At 35.7% G+C, this 18242-nt stretch overlaps 1 protein-coding gene across 18 annotated transcripts in view; it reads right to left on the minus strand.

The window, feature by feature from the left end:
* ANKS1B (ankyrin repeat and sterile alpha motif domain containing 1B) overlaps positions 1–18242 on the minus strand; it is a 1065991-nt gene that overhangs the window by 431169 nt on the left and 616580 nt on the right. For all 18 annotated transcript variants that reach the window (XM_042992986.1, XM_042992985.1, XM_042992982.1 and 15 more), the window contains 2 exons: positions 16291–16880; positions 14275–14347 (listed from right to left, as the gene is read on the minus strand). In XM_042992986.1, coding sequence (XP_042848920.1) covers positions 14275–14347; positions 16291–16880 — 663 coding nt within the window. The remainder of the gene's footprint in view (positions 1–14274; positions 14348–16290; positions 16881–18242) is intronic.

The following is an 18242-nucleotide window of genomic DNA, read 5'->3' on the forward strand; positions in this document are numbered from 1 at the left end:
CACAATGTAGTACTGCTAACTATACAGCACAATGTTGCACAGCAGATCTCTAGAACTTATGCACTTTGCAAAATGAAAATTTATACCTGTTGAATAGAAACTCCCTAGTCGCCCTCCCCCAAGCTCCTGGCAAGCACCATTCTAACCTTTGTTTCTATGAGTTTGACTGTTTCATATACTTCATATGCTATAGACTGAATATTCGTGACCTCCAAAATTCATATGTTGAAGTCGAGTCCCTAATGTGATGGTATTTGGAGGTGGAACCTTTGGGAAGTGAGCCCTCACGAATGGGACTAGTGCCCTTATAAGAGACACGAGGAGAGCTCCCTTGCCCCCTTTTGCCATGTGAGGACACAGTGAAAAGACCCCTGCATGTCATAGGAAGTGGGCTCTCACCAGGCACCGAATTTGTTGACTCCTTGATCTTGGACTTGCCAGCCTCCACAACTGTGAGAAATAAATTGTTTATAAGCCATCCAGTCTACGGTATTCTATTAGAGTGGCCTGAATGGACTAAGACATGATGTAAGTGGAATCATGCAGTATTTGTCCTTCTGTGACTGGCTTATTTCACTTAGCATAATGTCCTGTAGGAAAAGAGGTATATAAAAAGATGCTCAAGATCACTTATTGGGAAAATGCAAATCAAAACTATAATCAAGTATGACCTCACACTTGTTAGGATTGCTATTATAAGAAAGAAAGAAAGAAAGAAAGAAAGAAAAAAAGAAAGAAAGAAAGAAAGAAAAGAAAAAAAGAAAGAAAGAAAGAAAGAAAGAAAGAAAGAAAGAAAGAAAGAAAGAAAGAAAGAAAGAAAAAGAAAAAAGAAAAAAGGGTGCCTGGGTGGCTCTGTCCTTAAGCATCTGACTTCAGCTCAGGTCATCATCTTGTGGTCCATGGGTAAGAGCTCCTCATCAGGCTCTGTGCTGACAGCTCAGAGTCTGGGGCCTGCATCAAATTCTGTGTCTACCTCTCTCTCTGCCTCTCCCCCACTCATTCTCTGTCTCTCTCAAATAAATAAATGTTGAAAAAATTAAAAAAAAAAAGATAACAAGTGTGGTGAGGAGGTGGAGAAAATGGAACCTTTGTACACTATTGGTGGGAATGTAAAGTGGTGCAGGTGCTATGAAAAACAGTATGGAGGTTTCTCAAAAAATTAAAAATAGAACTACCATGTGATCCAGCGATCCCACTTCTGGGTATTTATCTAAAAGAATTGAAATCAGGATCTCAAAGAGATGTCTGTACTCCCATGTTCATTGCAGCATTATTCACAATAGCCAAGATATGAAAACAACCTAAATGCCCATCAATGGATCAATGGATAAAGAAAATGTGGTATATACCTAAAATGAAATACTATTCAGTCTTTAAAAAAAAAGAAGAAAATATTTCCTTTATTTTTATAATAAAGGCTCAATGTCACTATAATGAGCATTTCATATGTCAGCAACAGTGATAAGGTATTTGGTATTGTATGTTACACTTTTATTAGGGGCACCTGGGTGGCTCATTGGCTAGTCATCCTACTCTCAATTTCAGCTCAGGTCATGATCTCATGGTTTGTGAATTCAAGCCCCGTGTTGCAGAGCCTGCTTGGGATTCTCTCACTCCCTCTTTCTCTTCCCCTCCCCCACTCATTCTTTCTGTCTCTCTCAAAATAAATTTTAAAAAAAGCTTTAGTATTTCACTTTCATTTTATGACTATAAACATTTGATATGATATAAGAGATAATGGTGGAATTTTCTTAGAAGACTGATATAGAATTGTATCACAAATGGATACAGAAATCAATCTGTATATATCTCACATATATAATTATGTCACATACATGATTATGATTATTGCAGGTATAATCCACATGTCATACACACATAACCACATATAAGCATGCACCCGTTTTTCAAAACAATGGCTACACAGAGAATATCATTTAGTATACAGTCTTTGAGGATCAACACTGGGGGGACACCATTTATGGTGTGATTAACACTGACAGGTGAAGAGAAAACTGGTTGAGAAGGTAAAAGGTGAACCAGAAAGACCTATGAAATTTTTAGTGCTGTCAAATAAGAACAAATCCAGACTTAGGCAAGTGGAGACTTAAGAAGATTATTATAATACGGAAATGTTCCTCCCTCAGGACTTCAGGCATCTCAAAATCAAACAGAAAACAGCTTTTTTTTAAAGTTTATTTATTTATTTATTTTGAGCGGAAAGCAGGGGAGGGGCAGAAAGAGAGGGAGACAGAGAGAATCTCAAGCAGTCTCCACGCTGTCAGCACAGAGCCGGATGCCAGGCTCAACACAGGGCTTGAATTCACAAACCTTGAGATCGTGACCTGAGCTGCAATCAAGAGTTAGACGCTTAACTGACTGAGCCACCCAGGTGCTGCAAGGCCTTTTCTTTCATAGGGAGGGATAAAGCAGGACTATAGGAACTTCAAGGGGAAATGGAGCAAGCAGGTGAAGCTGAGCAAACAGCATGAACAGTGTGGTAAAATAGGAAATGTTTTTCCCTGCTGTCAGCTGATTCTGAACGGACTTTTAAGGGAAGATGTCCTGCATTTTAGTGCTTGCTTAGATTTGGGGGCAAGCCAAAGTTCAGCATCCTGTGGAAAAGAGAGACGATCAACTACAGTCGGGCTAGGCCAAGTCATTGGGTAAGAAATAGGCCATTGTGAGCACTTGGTCAGTATCTGCAACCTAATGAAAAGTATACACTATTGAAATGCTAACTACTTTTTTTGGCCATAAAAATTCTTATAAGAAGCTTAGTGGATTCAAGAAGCAGGCAAAGTATAGTATCAGAAATTCTGCATTTATTCCAATTCACATAGCTAATGTGCACATGAGTTCAGCTAGTCATTTAAGTCTCTTTCAAATCAGCAGAAGTTTTTTTTTTTTAAAGAGCTGAGATGCTTAGGAGAAAATCACTTTTGCTTATAAAAACAAAGAACTTAAATATCTTACACACCTATATCAATTAAATTATGCATTTATTATATTATTATATTTAAAAAGCAGTGTAAAATGAGGATCTGGCAACATTCTTAGAAGAACCTAGTTGAAATACACATACTTGAGATTTATTGGCCATTTGTCCTTAAGAAATTAAGAAGTGGAAAGCTTTAAAGAAGGACATTCTGCCAAAGCACAACCCATTAAAACAGAAGATGAAAGTATGAGTCATGGAATTATTGAGTTGGAAAAGATCTAGTCTTACATTTTAATTTTCAAATGAGGAAACTGAGGCTCATTGTGAGGTGTTGTTTTCCAAGTCACAGAGCAAGTTAGTGCAGAGGTTGGAATAGCAAACCAATCAGAGCTCTCTTCCTCTCAGGGTGAAATTCATGAGTACAATTTTATTTCACAGGTTATTTACTTCACTGATTATAAAAGTAAGGTAAAGCTATGATTTATTGTTGAATGAGAATAATAGGTTGCAGAGAAATGTATAAAGTGTGATTTGTTTTTAAAACACAAGCGACATCTATCTATCTATCTATCTATCTATCTATCATCTACCTACATACCTACCTACCTATCATTTATCTGTTTGTGATTGCATGGAATTGGAGAAAAGAGTAGAAGCATATATACCATGCTAATATTGGATATTCACAGGAGGGATAAAGCAAGGAGTGGGGGAAAAAATGTGAGAAAATAGAATTTTGTGAAATGATATGTGAAAATGAGGATTGTAAAATTCTATCTATAAAATTATTATTAATATGTGGAAATGGAGTGTGCACATAGACAAGGACTAGAGTCTCACTAAAATATGCACACAGACTGACAATGGACATAAAATAATAATTTTGATCAGAGGTTGGGTTATGAATATGTTAAAAATTTGTATAGTTAAAAGATTTTGCCATCACTTAAAAAATAAATTAAATGAATGGATCCCTTTTCTGAAAGCCACCGAAACACACTTATTTTAACTCAAAACTGATAAAAAAGAGTTAATCATGTATTCATTAATAGTATTCACTTGGCAAATCTTTAATTATTACATTGATAATTTGCTTATGATTGTATATATTTGCTAAATTGACATATAACTTTTTATTTTACAAAAATAAAAGTAATGTATATTCACTGTAAAAATTTCAGAAAATTTAGGAGAAAAGATCATAATCACTGATTAAGTTTACCCAGAGATATCCCTAGTTAACCTTTTTGCATACAGCCTCCAGATCTTTTTCATGAATGTGTATTCAAAGATGGTATTATAATTTACTTTGTTATCTATTCTTTTCACTTAATAATAAGTTATGACCATATTTCCATGGTAATAGATACAGATACAATGTCATTTTTAACTAGATATTTAAAATTTCATCATAGGGAATTACAGTAACTCATTTTATAAATTTTCTATAAATGATCATTTGGTTTGATTCTACTTTTTGAAGCATCATAAACTGTGTTGAAATGAATATCTTTATATACACTTATTTTGCTCTTGTCCTATTGCTTCCTTAGGAGGATACATTTCTGTAAGTGATATTGTTGGGTACCATTGTTCTTAAACTTATAAAACATTTCATTTCCTAATTCTCTAGAAGATTACACTTGAGTATCAAAACACAAGTAAATGAGAAGCCTTATATTATCATAATAGTGTATCATAGAAACAACTAGTATAAAATACAAAGTTTTTTTCATGGGTAAGTGACCCATGTTTATCACTTAATTCATTCTATTTTAGCAAGACAAATTTGTATTTATTTATTTATTTATTTATTTATTTATTGGGACAGAGAGAGACAGAGCATGAACGGGGGAGGGACAGAGAGAGAGGGAGACACAGAATCGGAAACAGGCTCCAGGCTCCGAGCCATCAGCCCAGAGCCCGACGCAGGGCTCGAACTCACGGACCGCGATATCGTGACCTGGCTGAAGTCGGACGCTTAACCGACTGCGCCACCCAGGCGCCCCTAGACAAATTTGTATTTAAAAACAATAACGATGTCTTGATGATCACAAAAACAGACACATAGACCAATGGAATAGAATAGAAACCCCAGAACTAAACCCACAAACATATGGCCAACTAATCTTTGACAAAGCAGGAAAGAACATCCAATGGAAAAAGACAGTCTCTTTAACAAATGGTGCTGGGAGAACTGGACAGCAACATGCAGAAGGTTGAAACTAGACCACTTTCTCACACCATTCACAAAAATAAACTCAAAATGGATAAAGGACCTGAATGTGAGACAGGAAACCATCAAAACCCTAGAGGAGAAAGCAGGAAAAGACCTCTCTGACCTCAGCCGTAGCAATCTCTTACTTGACACATCCCCAAAGGCAAGGGAATTAAAAGAAAAAATGAATTACTGGGACCTTATGAAGATAAAAAGCTTCTGCACAGCAAAGGAAACAACCAACAAAACTAAAAGGCAACCAACGGAATGGGAAAAGATATTTGCAAATGACATATCAGACAAAGGGCTAGTATCCAAAATCTATAAAGAGCTCACCAAACTCCACACCCGAAAAACAAATAACCCAGTGAAGAAATGGGCAGAAAACATGAATAGACACTTCTCTAAAGAAGACATCCGGATGGCCAACAGGCACATGAAAAGATGCTCAACGTCGCTCCTCATCAGGGAAATACAAATCAAAACCACACTCAGATATCACCTCACGCCAATCAGAGTGGCCAAAATGAACAAATCAGGAGACTATAGATGCTGGAGAGGATGTGGAGAAATGGGAACCCTCTTGCACTGTTGGTGGGAATGCAAATTGGTGCAGCCACTCTGGAAAACAGTCTGGAGGTTCCTCAGAAAATTAAAAATAGACCTACCCTATGACCCAGCAATAACACTGCTAGGAATTTACCCAAGGGATACAGGAGTACTGATGCATAGGGGCACTTGTACCCCAATGTTTATAGCAGCACTCTCAACAATAGCCAAATTGTGGAAAGAGCCTAAATGTCCATCAACTGATGAATGGATAAAGAAATTGTGGTTTATATACACAATGGAGTACTACGTGGCAATGAGAAAGAATGGAATATGGCCCTTTGTAGCAACGTGGATGGAACTGGAGAGTGTGATGCTAAGTGAAATAAGCCATACAGAGAAAGACAGATACCATATGTTTTCACTCTTATGTGGATACTGAGAAACTTAACAGAAACCCATAGAGGAGGTGAAGGAAAAAAAAAAAAAGAGGTTAGAGTGGGAGAGAACCAAAGCATAAGAGACTCCTAAAAATTGAGAACAAACTGAGGGTTGATGGGGGGTGGGAGGGAGGGGAGGGTGGGTGATGGGTATTGAGGAGGGCACCTTTTGGGATGAGCACTGGGTGTTGTATGGAAACCAATTTGACAATAAATTTCATATATTGAAAAAAAATAAATAAATAAAGTTGAGTCAATTCTAAAAAACAAAAAAAAACCAATAATGATGATCCATAATTTATGAATATCTATTAGCTATATATTGCAGATTACTCTTAATTATTTTTACCTCTGTAAAGGCTAAGGGCAGGCTACCTAAAATGTGCCACAATGGCATACTGATTATTTTGAATTGAAACTACTTGGGAAACAGCCAGTACAAAAACACTCAGACCATCCCCTGTACCCCTGAGAGCAAGAAATAAATCTCCCACATGGAAGGTACCCCTCACTGTATGAAGAAATAAAAACATATCTTCGTCACCAGAGATAGGAACTTTAAAGCCAAGAAAAACTGTAGAAACAAACCTTGTTACTTTTTTACTAATCAACCCCTCAGCCGAAATGCTGCTTAGAATCCCTTACTAATTAAAGCTCTCAAACATCTGTTTTCTTTATCTTTTGTCAATTCCTCACAAATTTATTGTCTCTGTCTAAGAAGTATAAAAACTGTCTGCCTTAGGTCTCCATTTCATTTTGGGGCCTCCATATGCACATAATAAAACTTTGATATTTTTCTCTTCCTGTTAATCTGTCTCATGTAAATTTAATTCTTAGTCCAGTTGGAAGACCTTGAAGGATAGAATAAGAATTTTTCCTTCCCTATGCCTCCTACTCTTTTACCAGTATGAGGTTGTTAATGGTAGACTTTGCAAAATGCACTGATATTTATATAGAAATTGTTCAACTAGTTTGTTTATTTAAATATTTATTTAAAGTTTATTTATTTTGACAGAGCACACAAGCAGGGGAAGAGAAGAGAGAGAGAGAGTGAGAGAGAGAGAGAGAGAGAGAGAGAATCCCAAACAGGCTCTGTACTGTCAGCATGGAGCTCAATGTGGGGCTCAAACTCATAAACCATGAGATCATAACCTAACCCAAAATTAAAAGTCCAATGCTTAACTGACTAAGCCACCCAGTTACCCCTTAACTAGTATTTTTAAAGTGTCTTACAATGAAGACTTTTTGCAGCTGTTTTCTAGCTTTATGGTGAATGTGAAAGAAGTATAGCCTATCAAAAATATCATCCATATCTTAAAGATACTTATATGTATTAGAAATAATGGGCCATTATCCACCCTTTGTTTCTTAGGAAAAAAGTTAAGAGAATATAGATAGAAGAGAGAAGAGAAATCAAAGAGGGGAGATGTCATCTATTACAGTATACTATGTACTAGAAATTTAGCTAACTACATTCTCATGTAGTAACTAATTAGATTTTTCCAATGATGCTGAGGGAAGGTAGATATTATTTGTTACAGTTATTTTCTGTATGAAGAAATGATGTTTAGGCTGATGAGATGATTTCCAAAAGTCACAATACTAGTGATTGTTATGGTGCATATTCAAACTTATGTCTACGTAGGTGACATATTTCTTACTCAAAAAATAAAGTTTTTAACAATTTGAACTTCCCAGGGATAGGATATATTTTCTCTGGAAGTGGTGAGCTCATCATTATGGGAAGTGTGGGAGCAAATGTTGGTTGATCATATACGAAAGAGGTTATGGCAACTATTTCAGTGAAACTGAAAGATTGTACTTGCTCACTTATCTAGGTCTCTTCTAGAAGGTTAAATATTTTGTCGAATTGAAAACAATGTACCAGTTCTAACTACTGATATATCACAGGTAAATATTAGGCCACAGAATAATACTCAACTATTTCATAATTCAGAGAAACCTAATTTCACAGTTGAATATTATTTGAATTTTGAAAAACAGAAAATCTCAGCCATATCCTCTCGATCAAAATCTATATTATGTAGGTTATTTTAGTTTTTAATGACTATTCAGAATGAATAGTGTTAAGTAAATTTTAGTGTCTACTTTGCTAAGAATACAATTGTTTTGTTGATTAAATACTGTCTCTTGATAAAGATTAACTCGTGCTAGCCTAATGATTACTGTAATTCACATTTTTACATAGCTATTCTATTATTAAGGGATTTCGTAGATTTAATCTATCTGGAAAAAAGCTAGTGAAGTGTTATATAAAACATAATAAAAATAAGTTCTCTTAATTTGGACAAAATAGGGTGCTTCTATGCTAACGTATTCTACTACCCACCTTCCCCAGTTGGTTCTATTAAAAATAGTGCTGCAAAAAGAAATAAAAATCAAAAATAAATTTTGCCCATTGCAGAGCTTCTCACAGAGAGGTTTTTAATGTGCAATTTAACAGTTCATGGGAAAAGGAATATTGCTGGAGGCAAGGAAAAATCTTCCTCTGAAAATAAGTAAAGCCCAGGTCATTATCAGCATTTATACATTCACTTTGGGACATAGGAGATATTTGGAGCTGTGGTTCATTTAAATATGACCACATCACGTGTACACTGGGAGGGCTTTGGGGGTGGAGCTGAAGCTTTCCATATACCAATAGTTAGGCTTTGCTAAGAGGAAGTGGTTAATTCTACACTTAAATACCCTCGCTTCAGTGCTCCCTTTAGTGCATGTGAGCATAATTTTAGCTAAAGAGAAAGAAGCAAAGGACTGGCTTCCATTGTTCTGTGTAGGTAGCATACTTCATTGAAAGGATTATGGATTTCAGGAAGAAGCAAACTTACTTTTTGAAGCAGTTGACTTGGACATGTTAGTTACTTTTTCTGAGCTTTTCTTCATCTGTCAAATGGGTGTAATAATACCTCACCTAGTTATCTTGAGAATTGAATGAAAAATGTTCACAGGAGAAAAGTGCACAGTATCTGATACACACTAAGAAGGGATTCTTCTTTCCTCTTTGCCATTTCTCTAATAGGAGAACTCTGGAAAATCGTAAATACTTTTTTAAAAAAGTGTTCTCCTAGAGTTTAAGAAATTATATTCCCATCAACAACCACAGCAGAAGAACAGCTATCAGCTGCACCTGATGCTTATCTAGAGTTATGTGAGCAAATATCAAGGGTCTGAGAACAACCAAAACATCACGGAAGAGCAGCTTCTGGGGCTGTAGAGACCTATGCCCTAACCACCCAGAAAAGACCCTCTTTGGGGAAAGGGCCATGTGAGCACTCTCTGTTCTTGCAGACTAGAGCTACGGTGGAGCTTAGATCAGGAGTAGAGAGAACACTTATTCTGCCTCAGTGAGTTCCTAAATTTCTAGAAACTCTCCATGGAGGGTCTCTATAGCTATGAGGGACTCTGAACTGTAACTTGGCCCTCAGACTCTTGGATGAAGAGGAGCAAAAGCTTAGAAAGTGAAGTTGCAGATTAATGTTAGTGACGGTTTTCAGAGCTATGAACTCTCCAGAAAATAGCTTCAGAATTATGATTCATCTATCCAATATAGACAGTGTATTTGATGCTAAAATCTTTTACAAATTCATTTTAATAGCTTTCATTTATAATTAAAATCTAGATGGAATTCATATCTTGGCGAAAGTAGGTTTTTAAAAGCTAAGACTCTAGAATTTTTCTCTTTGAATATAATTTAACCTTAAGTATAAGAAAAAAAAAAATCCCAGCCTCAAAAAAAACACCTCTTTGCTAACTGCTACTTTCTATATTCATGTACTTGAGATGATTCCAATGCAGTAAGTATACCTGTAGTCTGCTTAGTGTGGCAGGAGATCATTAAAGCCAATTTAGAAATAGGAGGGTGTTGATAAGATGATTTGTCACTCCTGTATTGTAAAATCTGCGCAATTACTTTGAATATTTGCTGTACATGTGTAATGATCAGCAAATCCTATGGAGTCCAGTATTGTCTCCAACTTTACTTATATTTTCCTTAATCTCGTGAAGAAGATCATCAACATGATTCTTAGCAAGTGTGACAATTTTGGGGTAGTTACAATGAAAATGGTAAATTTCCTAAATTGAAAGTGCTTCCTTGCACTTAACCAAGGACAATGGTTAAGAAATAAAACTTTAAGAAAGACTCATGAAAGCAGCTTAGAATACGAGCAATTACATTTGAACTAAAATCTTTACTGATCAAAAAGACAAGCAAGGGTTCCTAAGTATCTCCTCGTGTAGTATACATTCTAGTTAGAAAGATAAGTCATGCATACTTGGATAAGAAGGCAAGAGAATTACATTTGTTGACCACCTGCTATGTTCTAGGCTATAGTAGTACAAGTACATAATTTAATCTTGCAGAGGTCTTATGAGGTGGTTGTTAAAAATCTGAATTTACAAGGGAGGAACCTGAGATCAAATAGGTCACAGAGTAAGTGAATTGCAACTCTGGGATCTGAAACTGAGTCCACCTTCAAAACTGGCTCTCTGAGAAAATCTTATATGCATGAGTATGTGATGATGTAGAATGAACTATCATCACATCATGTATCCAGCATCACCAAAGGACATGATGTTCTATACAATATGAGATATTCAATATAATTGAATCCTACTGCCAATGCCAATTTCTTTGGCATTTGAATCTGATTTCAAGTGGGAAATCAGAAGTTATGTTCATGAAAATTGTCTATTAATATTATTATGAATGAGAATCTAAAAGACTGACAAAACATAGATTGAGTAAATTTTATTTACTGTTATTTCTATCTTAGTCCTGGATAGCTGGAGTTGTCAGATAGGTTTCAAACTACTATAAAATTTCTGAGGAAATAAAAAAAAAAGAGGAAATGGTTTTCTATGAGTGGAACTAGTTGATGATTCACAGAGCCTGCTCAAACTTTGATCTGGTTCCTATTTTTAGGCGTGAAGATGAAAGTGTTCCAAATCTCTTACTGGTCCAATAAATATTTTGTTTACAAAATACCTGAAATTGCAAATGTGCAGGTGGTGGGGAGGGCAAACAAAAACATTGAAACAAAATAGGAAAGAGCATGGAAAATGTAATGCTCATCTTTGATACATCACTGCTTCTGATTTTATTCTCCCAATCATCTTCTGAGGTTTTTAGCCACAAATGTCACAAAACTCATAAAGTTGTGCAGCTCTGTTAAAGCCAGGCTTGGTTCAGTTGCCTTCCAAAGCAAAATCTAGACACTGACAACACACACTAAGTAAAGTAGTATTTCCTCTCACTTATTCTAAATATACCTCCTGTTAATTTCATTGCAAATCTCTTCCCCATTGTCAAGAAAATAGAGAACATCCAGATTTCATAAAAGTAATTAAATCAAGTCTAGATTTTTCTCTTTTCTTTTCCAGGGTACCATGGAGTTTTATAATCTCTTTTAGTAATTACTCTTCTCTGGTACCAATTGACTGTTGGGCTTCTTACTACCTGTAAAACAAGTGACACACCACTATTCCAGGGAGGACAGGAAATTAACCACAAAGACTATGAAACTAGCTGACATCATGAAGTTCTTAAAGGAAGGGTAACATGTGTTTATCTTGATATGTCCACAGTGTCAAACACCACATCTCTCTCATGGTAGGGCAAGGTGGGGAGCTGAAATATAATGCATATCTACATGTGTCAGACTCTACCTATATGCCATTAGACACATCTCTACAATTTTCCTATATTAATATCTTAATTTCTGTTAATGGGGAAACTGAATGAGTTGCCTAAGATCAAACACTTGGTAAACAGCAGAACTGAGATTTGAATTCATGTCTATCAGGAGCTCCTGGGTGGGCTCAATCAGTTGAGCCACTGACTTCGCTCAGGTCATGATCTCACAGTCCATGAGTTTGAGCCCTGTGTTGGGCTCTGTGCTGACGGTTCAGAGCCTGGAACCTGCTTCGGATTCTGTACCCTTCTCTCTCTGCCCCTTTCCTATTCATTCTCTCTCTCTCTCTCTCTCTCTCAAAAATAAAATTTAAAAAAATCTTAAAAAAATTGAATTCACATTTGTTTGATTTTTTTGTTTCACCATGTGATTCCCTGACTACACTTGGTAACCCAGTACATAGTCATGGAATGTATTTTCATGGGGTTGTCACCTCTCTAGTTCTATCTAGCCTCAAGAGGGAAAAGCCTGCAGCCCAGTAAAGTTGTAATTCACAAATGACCTAAAGGACAACTGGAATGCCACATGGTACAATCACTTAGTGTATAATTAATATGTAATTAAAAGGCAAAAATTAAGGCACATACAGAACCAGTCTTTGTTAATAGTAATGAATCTTTGAGGACTAAGTCTCTACTTTCATTTTCATTATCACTGTAGAAAAATAATAAATAAAGGCAGGGTGTAGGATGGTGGTATGAACAGTAGAAAGAGGAGAGTTAGGGGTAATAATCTGTGGATTTGTTTACTACTAAAGTACCCTTAAAAGGCAGCTTTGCCTGAGTGGCATTTTTAATTAACGCTTACCCTTATTATAGAATTAATCTTTCATTATAATCATGTTTTTTTTTTATAATTCTAATACTATCTATTTGAAGAATTTTAGAGCATTAATGTTCAATGTCACCTAAATCTTCCAATACAGAAGCACTATGTCTCTGCCTGAACATTCTCAGTATCAGGGAATTTCCTATTGTTAAAAATAAATAAATTCTTAACTTCATATCAATTAAAAATCTGTATTCCTATACTTTCTTCAAATTATTTTGTAAGCATGTCTGAAAGAACTATGCAGCAACATATATTCCTAGGCTAGTTCTTTGGATACTAGAAAAATCCTCAATGTTTATCAGCCTTTCTGTGTGAGAGATCTGGCTATACATGCTATCCCAGAGCTAATGTCATATTTGTGTCATTAGACATATGCACATAATTTTGTTATGTTTTTCATAATTTTTCTGTTTTTAAAATCTAAAACAAATATGCATTTCAGAAAAAAATTGTCCAAACTTTTAAACAATTATCACTTAATTAACATGGGGTCCAGCCATATTGGAATAATTTCTTACCTGTCCCAGCATAGAAGAAATGAGTAAGGTGTTCATCTAGGCCTGAATATTCCCTTCAGTGGCTGCAACCCCAAATTTCAATGTTGCTATTTATCCACCCAGGCCCAGTGCATCATAAGAGAGCCATTTTCCAACTTTCTTGTGCTTAAGAGTCACTAGGGGTACTGTTTAAAAGGCCCTGGTGACCAAAGGGCTACAAAATCCCATAGCTGTTTATCCTATGCTATATCTGGACTTCTCTCTTACAAATCTTAATCCCATTATCTCTACAAAACCATCAACTGTCACTACTAACTTAAACGAGTTCTTCTAGAACTTAGCAATCACTTGTTTTAACTCCAAATTTTATAGACCTGTATAATAATCTACAGTTATACCACTACTTAATGGCTGGATAGAAATTAAGCCAGTTCTTTTGACTCTATCCAGAATAGTAGATTCTTTAGCATGAATTTGACTGTTATTTTTAGGTTTAGCTGTCTCGTATTTGACATCATCCATCAGTATGAAGGAAAGTCTTCAAAGAAAGTTTCAAATGGAATTCCACTCTGAGCTTTAGTTATAAAGAAGAAAATAATACTTCGCAAGGGCAATATGTTAAACAGCGATTGCAAAACTGTGAAACATTCTGCTAGGTATTCTGGGATACATGAAGATAAGTAACACCTAGTTCTTGCCATACTGGAGCTTGTAACTTGGGGGTAAGTTGTTAATCACTTTGGCCAGAATGAATGGGACATTTCACTGAATGGGAAATCGTAGTGTATTAAGTCATCATACTCTTTAACACTTTGAAGTGCTCCATACTTAGCTCTACACAAAGTTGAAACTCCATTAATGTTAACTGCCATAGCACCTGGGGAAAAAAATCTCTCAAGTTGCTAAATCATCACACTTACAACTCATATTTAGAGGTCATGGCTGTTTGATGTGAGTGTAAGGAAATAATCTGTAGATGCTATCATTATAATAAAACATGGAATTATCTAAAGATTCCTACATTTTCTAGCTAGTTCTTGAGCACATTTATTAATTACAATGTAGAAGATAAAGGTTTCCTTACTTGTGGTCTCACCATTCATTTCCTCAAGTTCACTGTTAATTCCAACATCTATGGAATTCATTATTTTGTCAATCTGTGAGAAACAAAAGCCATATAAATAAATTATCAATTCACTTTTATCATCACATTTTAAAACAATTTCCAAACTCCAGAAGCATACTTTCTTGATATTATTACCTTTGCAATACCACAATTAAGAGTCTGGCTGAGAAAGGTTTAAAAGGAAGCAGACGATTTTTGAATTGCTTTTAAAAATATAAATTATGCTTCCCTTTCTTAAACTTTCAAAATCAGACTGCCTTTTCTTTATATTTCCTAAAATGAACTTTGGACCTTCGTGGGTCCGTAAGTTAGGAACTGTGTATTCTTTAAACTCAGAAAGTGATGGGGCTAAGGGATAAGTTCATGTGAAGATGTTCATTCTGCCAGGCATTCTTCCTTTTCCATCTGAGAGCATGCATGTCTTTTGACTGGTGAAAGGGTGGGTTTCATCTGTGGGTATGGCCATTGGAACCAAATGGCTTGACCAGCCACAAGCTTAATTTGTGGCATGGCATGCAATCACAAGAATCCAATTGTAGAAACACCTTAATTCTAAGAGATAAGTTCAATGTTAATTAATTCTGCTTCATTGCAGAAATGATTTCAGATGTTATTCACAGAATTAATAAATATAAGAAATGGGGAGACTTGAATAAACTATCAGTCAAGTAGGACAGTATTTATAGGCAGATATGACTAAGTTTTAGTCATTTATGGTTTAATCCCACTCCTCATCATCCTAGCAACTTGTGTAAGACAGCAGGTTTCAGAAAGGGCAATAAGCATTACTTAAGTGCCCTATTTTGTTCACCCTGAAACAGATGCAGAGAAATTAAGTGATTTTCCCAAATAGCTCAATTCAGAATGTCAGTATCAGACATCTCTAGGTTTCAGGTTTCAGAATACTAGAGTGACCTATTGTGCTTCAAAACCCAATCTAACTGGCACAGTCTTTTGAGAGAAAAAAATGTGAAACATTAGAGTGAAAGGCTAAGTGGGAATGTGGTCCATTCTCTGAAGAAATTCAAGAAAAGGCAAGGAACTTCATTATTTTATGATGTAGTCCTCCTTAGGGACAAAGGATGATATTTCATAACCTTTCAAGGGCACTTACTTTCTGAGTAATTCTATAAAATGGAAGACTTTGTCTTTAAGTACAGTTTGAATTTTTTTTTAAATGTTTGTATTTATTTTTGAGACAGAGAGAGACAAAGCATGAACGGGGGAGGGTCAGAGAGAGGGAGACACAGAATCTGAAGCAGGCTTCAGGCTCTAAGCTGTCAGCACAGAGCCTGATGTGGGGCTCAAAATCACCAACTGTGAGATCATGACCTGAGCCGAAGTCGGACGCTTAACCGACTGAGCCACCCAGGCTCCCCTAAGTAGAGTTTAAATTAGTGATACTTGATCTCAACATCTTTTTCCTTAATCTCTCTGGTAGCTGTAAAAGGGAAATATTAAGTAATTTGGGTTTGTTGTATGGAACTTGGGGAAGAGCCAGAACTATTCCGTTTACCATTAAGGTTAAGATTATAAGGAGCTCTTCTGAAAATATAAGATACTTTAAAGAAGGGAGACGAGCTAACAAAGAGTTTAGTAAGTAGCAAAATGATACAGAACATCAGAAATACAAAGACTTCTCAGTTTGTCAGCTGCAGTGCTTGGTAGGACATACTGTGAACATTCTCTTGCACCTCATAGCTAGTTATTACTTCTGCTTGATATCAATTTCTATGGAAACAATAGATTTCTCCACATGTGTGGAATTGTGTTTGTTTTTACACTAGCTGCAAAATTATCATGTATAACCCCTAGAACCTTGCCCTTCTACTTGGAACTCTATGCATCTGCTATTTTTTTTTCTTTCTTTTTTTTTTTTTTTTTGCCTCTGAAAGACTTAAAACTTAAAACCCTTCCCCCAAACCTCCTTTGACTCCAAAGCCTTATATAAAGAACAACAAGAACAAGTCTTACTTCTTCCCATTCAGAAGTGAAGGATGGTGTTCTTTCAGAATTCCCTTTAGAAGTATGTTCAGCAGGTGAAGATTCACTCCAGTTAACTCTTGGTGTTTTCTCATTTGAAGGGTATGCAATGAGATCAGAATCCGATTTAGAGACATTTTTTGATAAATGCATGTCAATCAGGGCTTTTGGCAATGATCTTATTCTCCCCAGGGTACAGGCTCTTTCCACAAATCCTCCCGTGTTCACAATCCACTGGTCTCCATTCCGGGATCCACTTCTAGTTGTTCTGGCGCCAACAATAGTATGGTTTTCAAGTTGGTTACTTTTTTTGTGAAAAATTGTTCTACTGACCACTTTGGGTTTAATTTTCTTTACCAAAGGTTCTGAGTTATTTGCTATTGGAGACTTCTTGAAAGGCAAAGGACTGTTTGCTGAACTGACTTCATCTTGTCCTTCTTCACGTTCATCTCTTTTCCCATAGAGATGAAATGGATTTTCAGGGGACTCACAGGCTGGAGAGGATCCATGGAGAAGGCCTGCAAATTGCCCAGGATCATATTCTTTTGGAGGATCGCTATCCTCCTGTTGAGAAGGGTCATCTGCAAAAGAGAAGGGCTTCAGGATGGCTGTTTATAAAGACTCCAAAAACCCTGATACAATAGCAGTGCCTTTTAAATTTGTGCAATATCCAGACATTTAATTTGCTGCTACACAATGATATCTTCACCCTATGAAACACCCACGACCCCATAGTACCATGTATAAAGCGAATTCGTGTGTGCGTGTGTGTGTGTGTGTGTGTGAACCAAATATTCCTGACATACCTTTGGATATATTTCAAAGATATGAATTGAGTATTAATTGAGTAATTGCATACTGTTCTTCCTTGTCCCCAGAGCATATATTTTATATTGAATACTAAAACTGGGTTTTCTTAATTTGAAAAAATTCCCGTGTCTAAACCCTCACAATAAACGAATCATTGTGCAGTAGGAGGACATCAGGCAGGTAAATCAAGATCATACATAATGATATCCCTTTGCCCTTCTCCCCGAAAATAAATTCAGAAACAAAATCTTGAAAAGAAACATAATTAGAAGTTATTTAAAGTAAATAAAACTAATAGTATCACTTTAAGTATAATATTAAGAATAATTCTATAAATTACAATTTAGACAAAAAGGATTTGTTCAGGCTTAACATAAGCAAACAACGTAATCCATAACATCACTAAAAAGCCAGACGCTTTTAAAATAAACTGATGTTGAGTTATTAACACAAAGCCATCTTTTTCTTTCTTCTCTGAAATAGCATCAGTTATTTTTTAATTTCTTCAGATCTTTGAAAATGTAATGCAGAAAAGAAAAAAGAAGAATTTATTGCTTTGTAATTTTTTAAAGATAAAACATAAATGTTCTCTGGGACTTAAAATATACCATGCTTTTTTATGACCTAATTTGTCTTTTAAAGATATAGTGTGTAAAACCCTGGCCAAATAACTTAGCAAAGGAAGTCAATATACCTTTTTGATTGGTCATTTTAATTCATATAGCTAAATATGTACCACAATCAAAAGTTAAATTACCTGATAAGCCCATAACCCAATCTTGTGAAAGAGTCAAAAATAGCCAATGTGCTAGATAATAACAACAAATCCAAAGCTGACTTGCTGACTTACACTTTAAAGAAGTTGGTTAGTATTATAAACCCCAAACACCAAAGTTTTCATAAATTAATAAGTAACATTTAACAGGTATGTGCTATTTACTAGGCACTGACTTTGGGATTATATTTACAAGATCTCATTTGATCTGTATAACAATTCTGTGAAATGATTAATAATAATCATGAGTATCTGATAGAGATATAACCAGAATATTGCATTTATATATTTAAACAAATTGGCAACCATAATTAAGTCTCAATAGATATTGCCCAGAGGATGCCTCATACAAATCAAC

Source organism: Panthera tigris, chromosome B4 (genome assembly GCF_018350195.1).
Source record: "Panthera tigris isolate Pti1 chromosome B4, P.tigris_Pti1_mat1.1, whole genome shotgun sequence".
Classification (NCBI taxonomy): domain Eukaryota; kingdom Metazoa; phylum Chordata; class Mammalia; order Carnivora; family Felidae; genus Panthera; species Panthera tigris.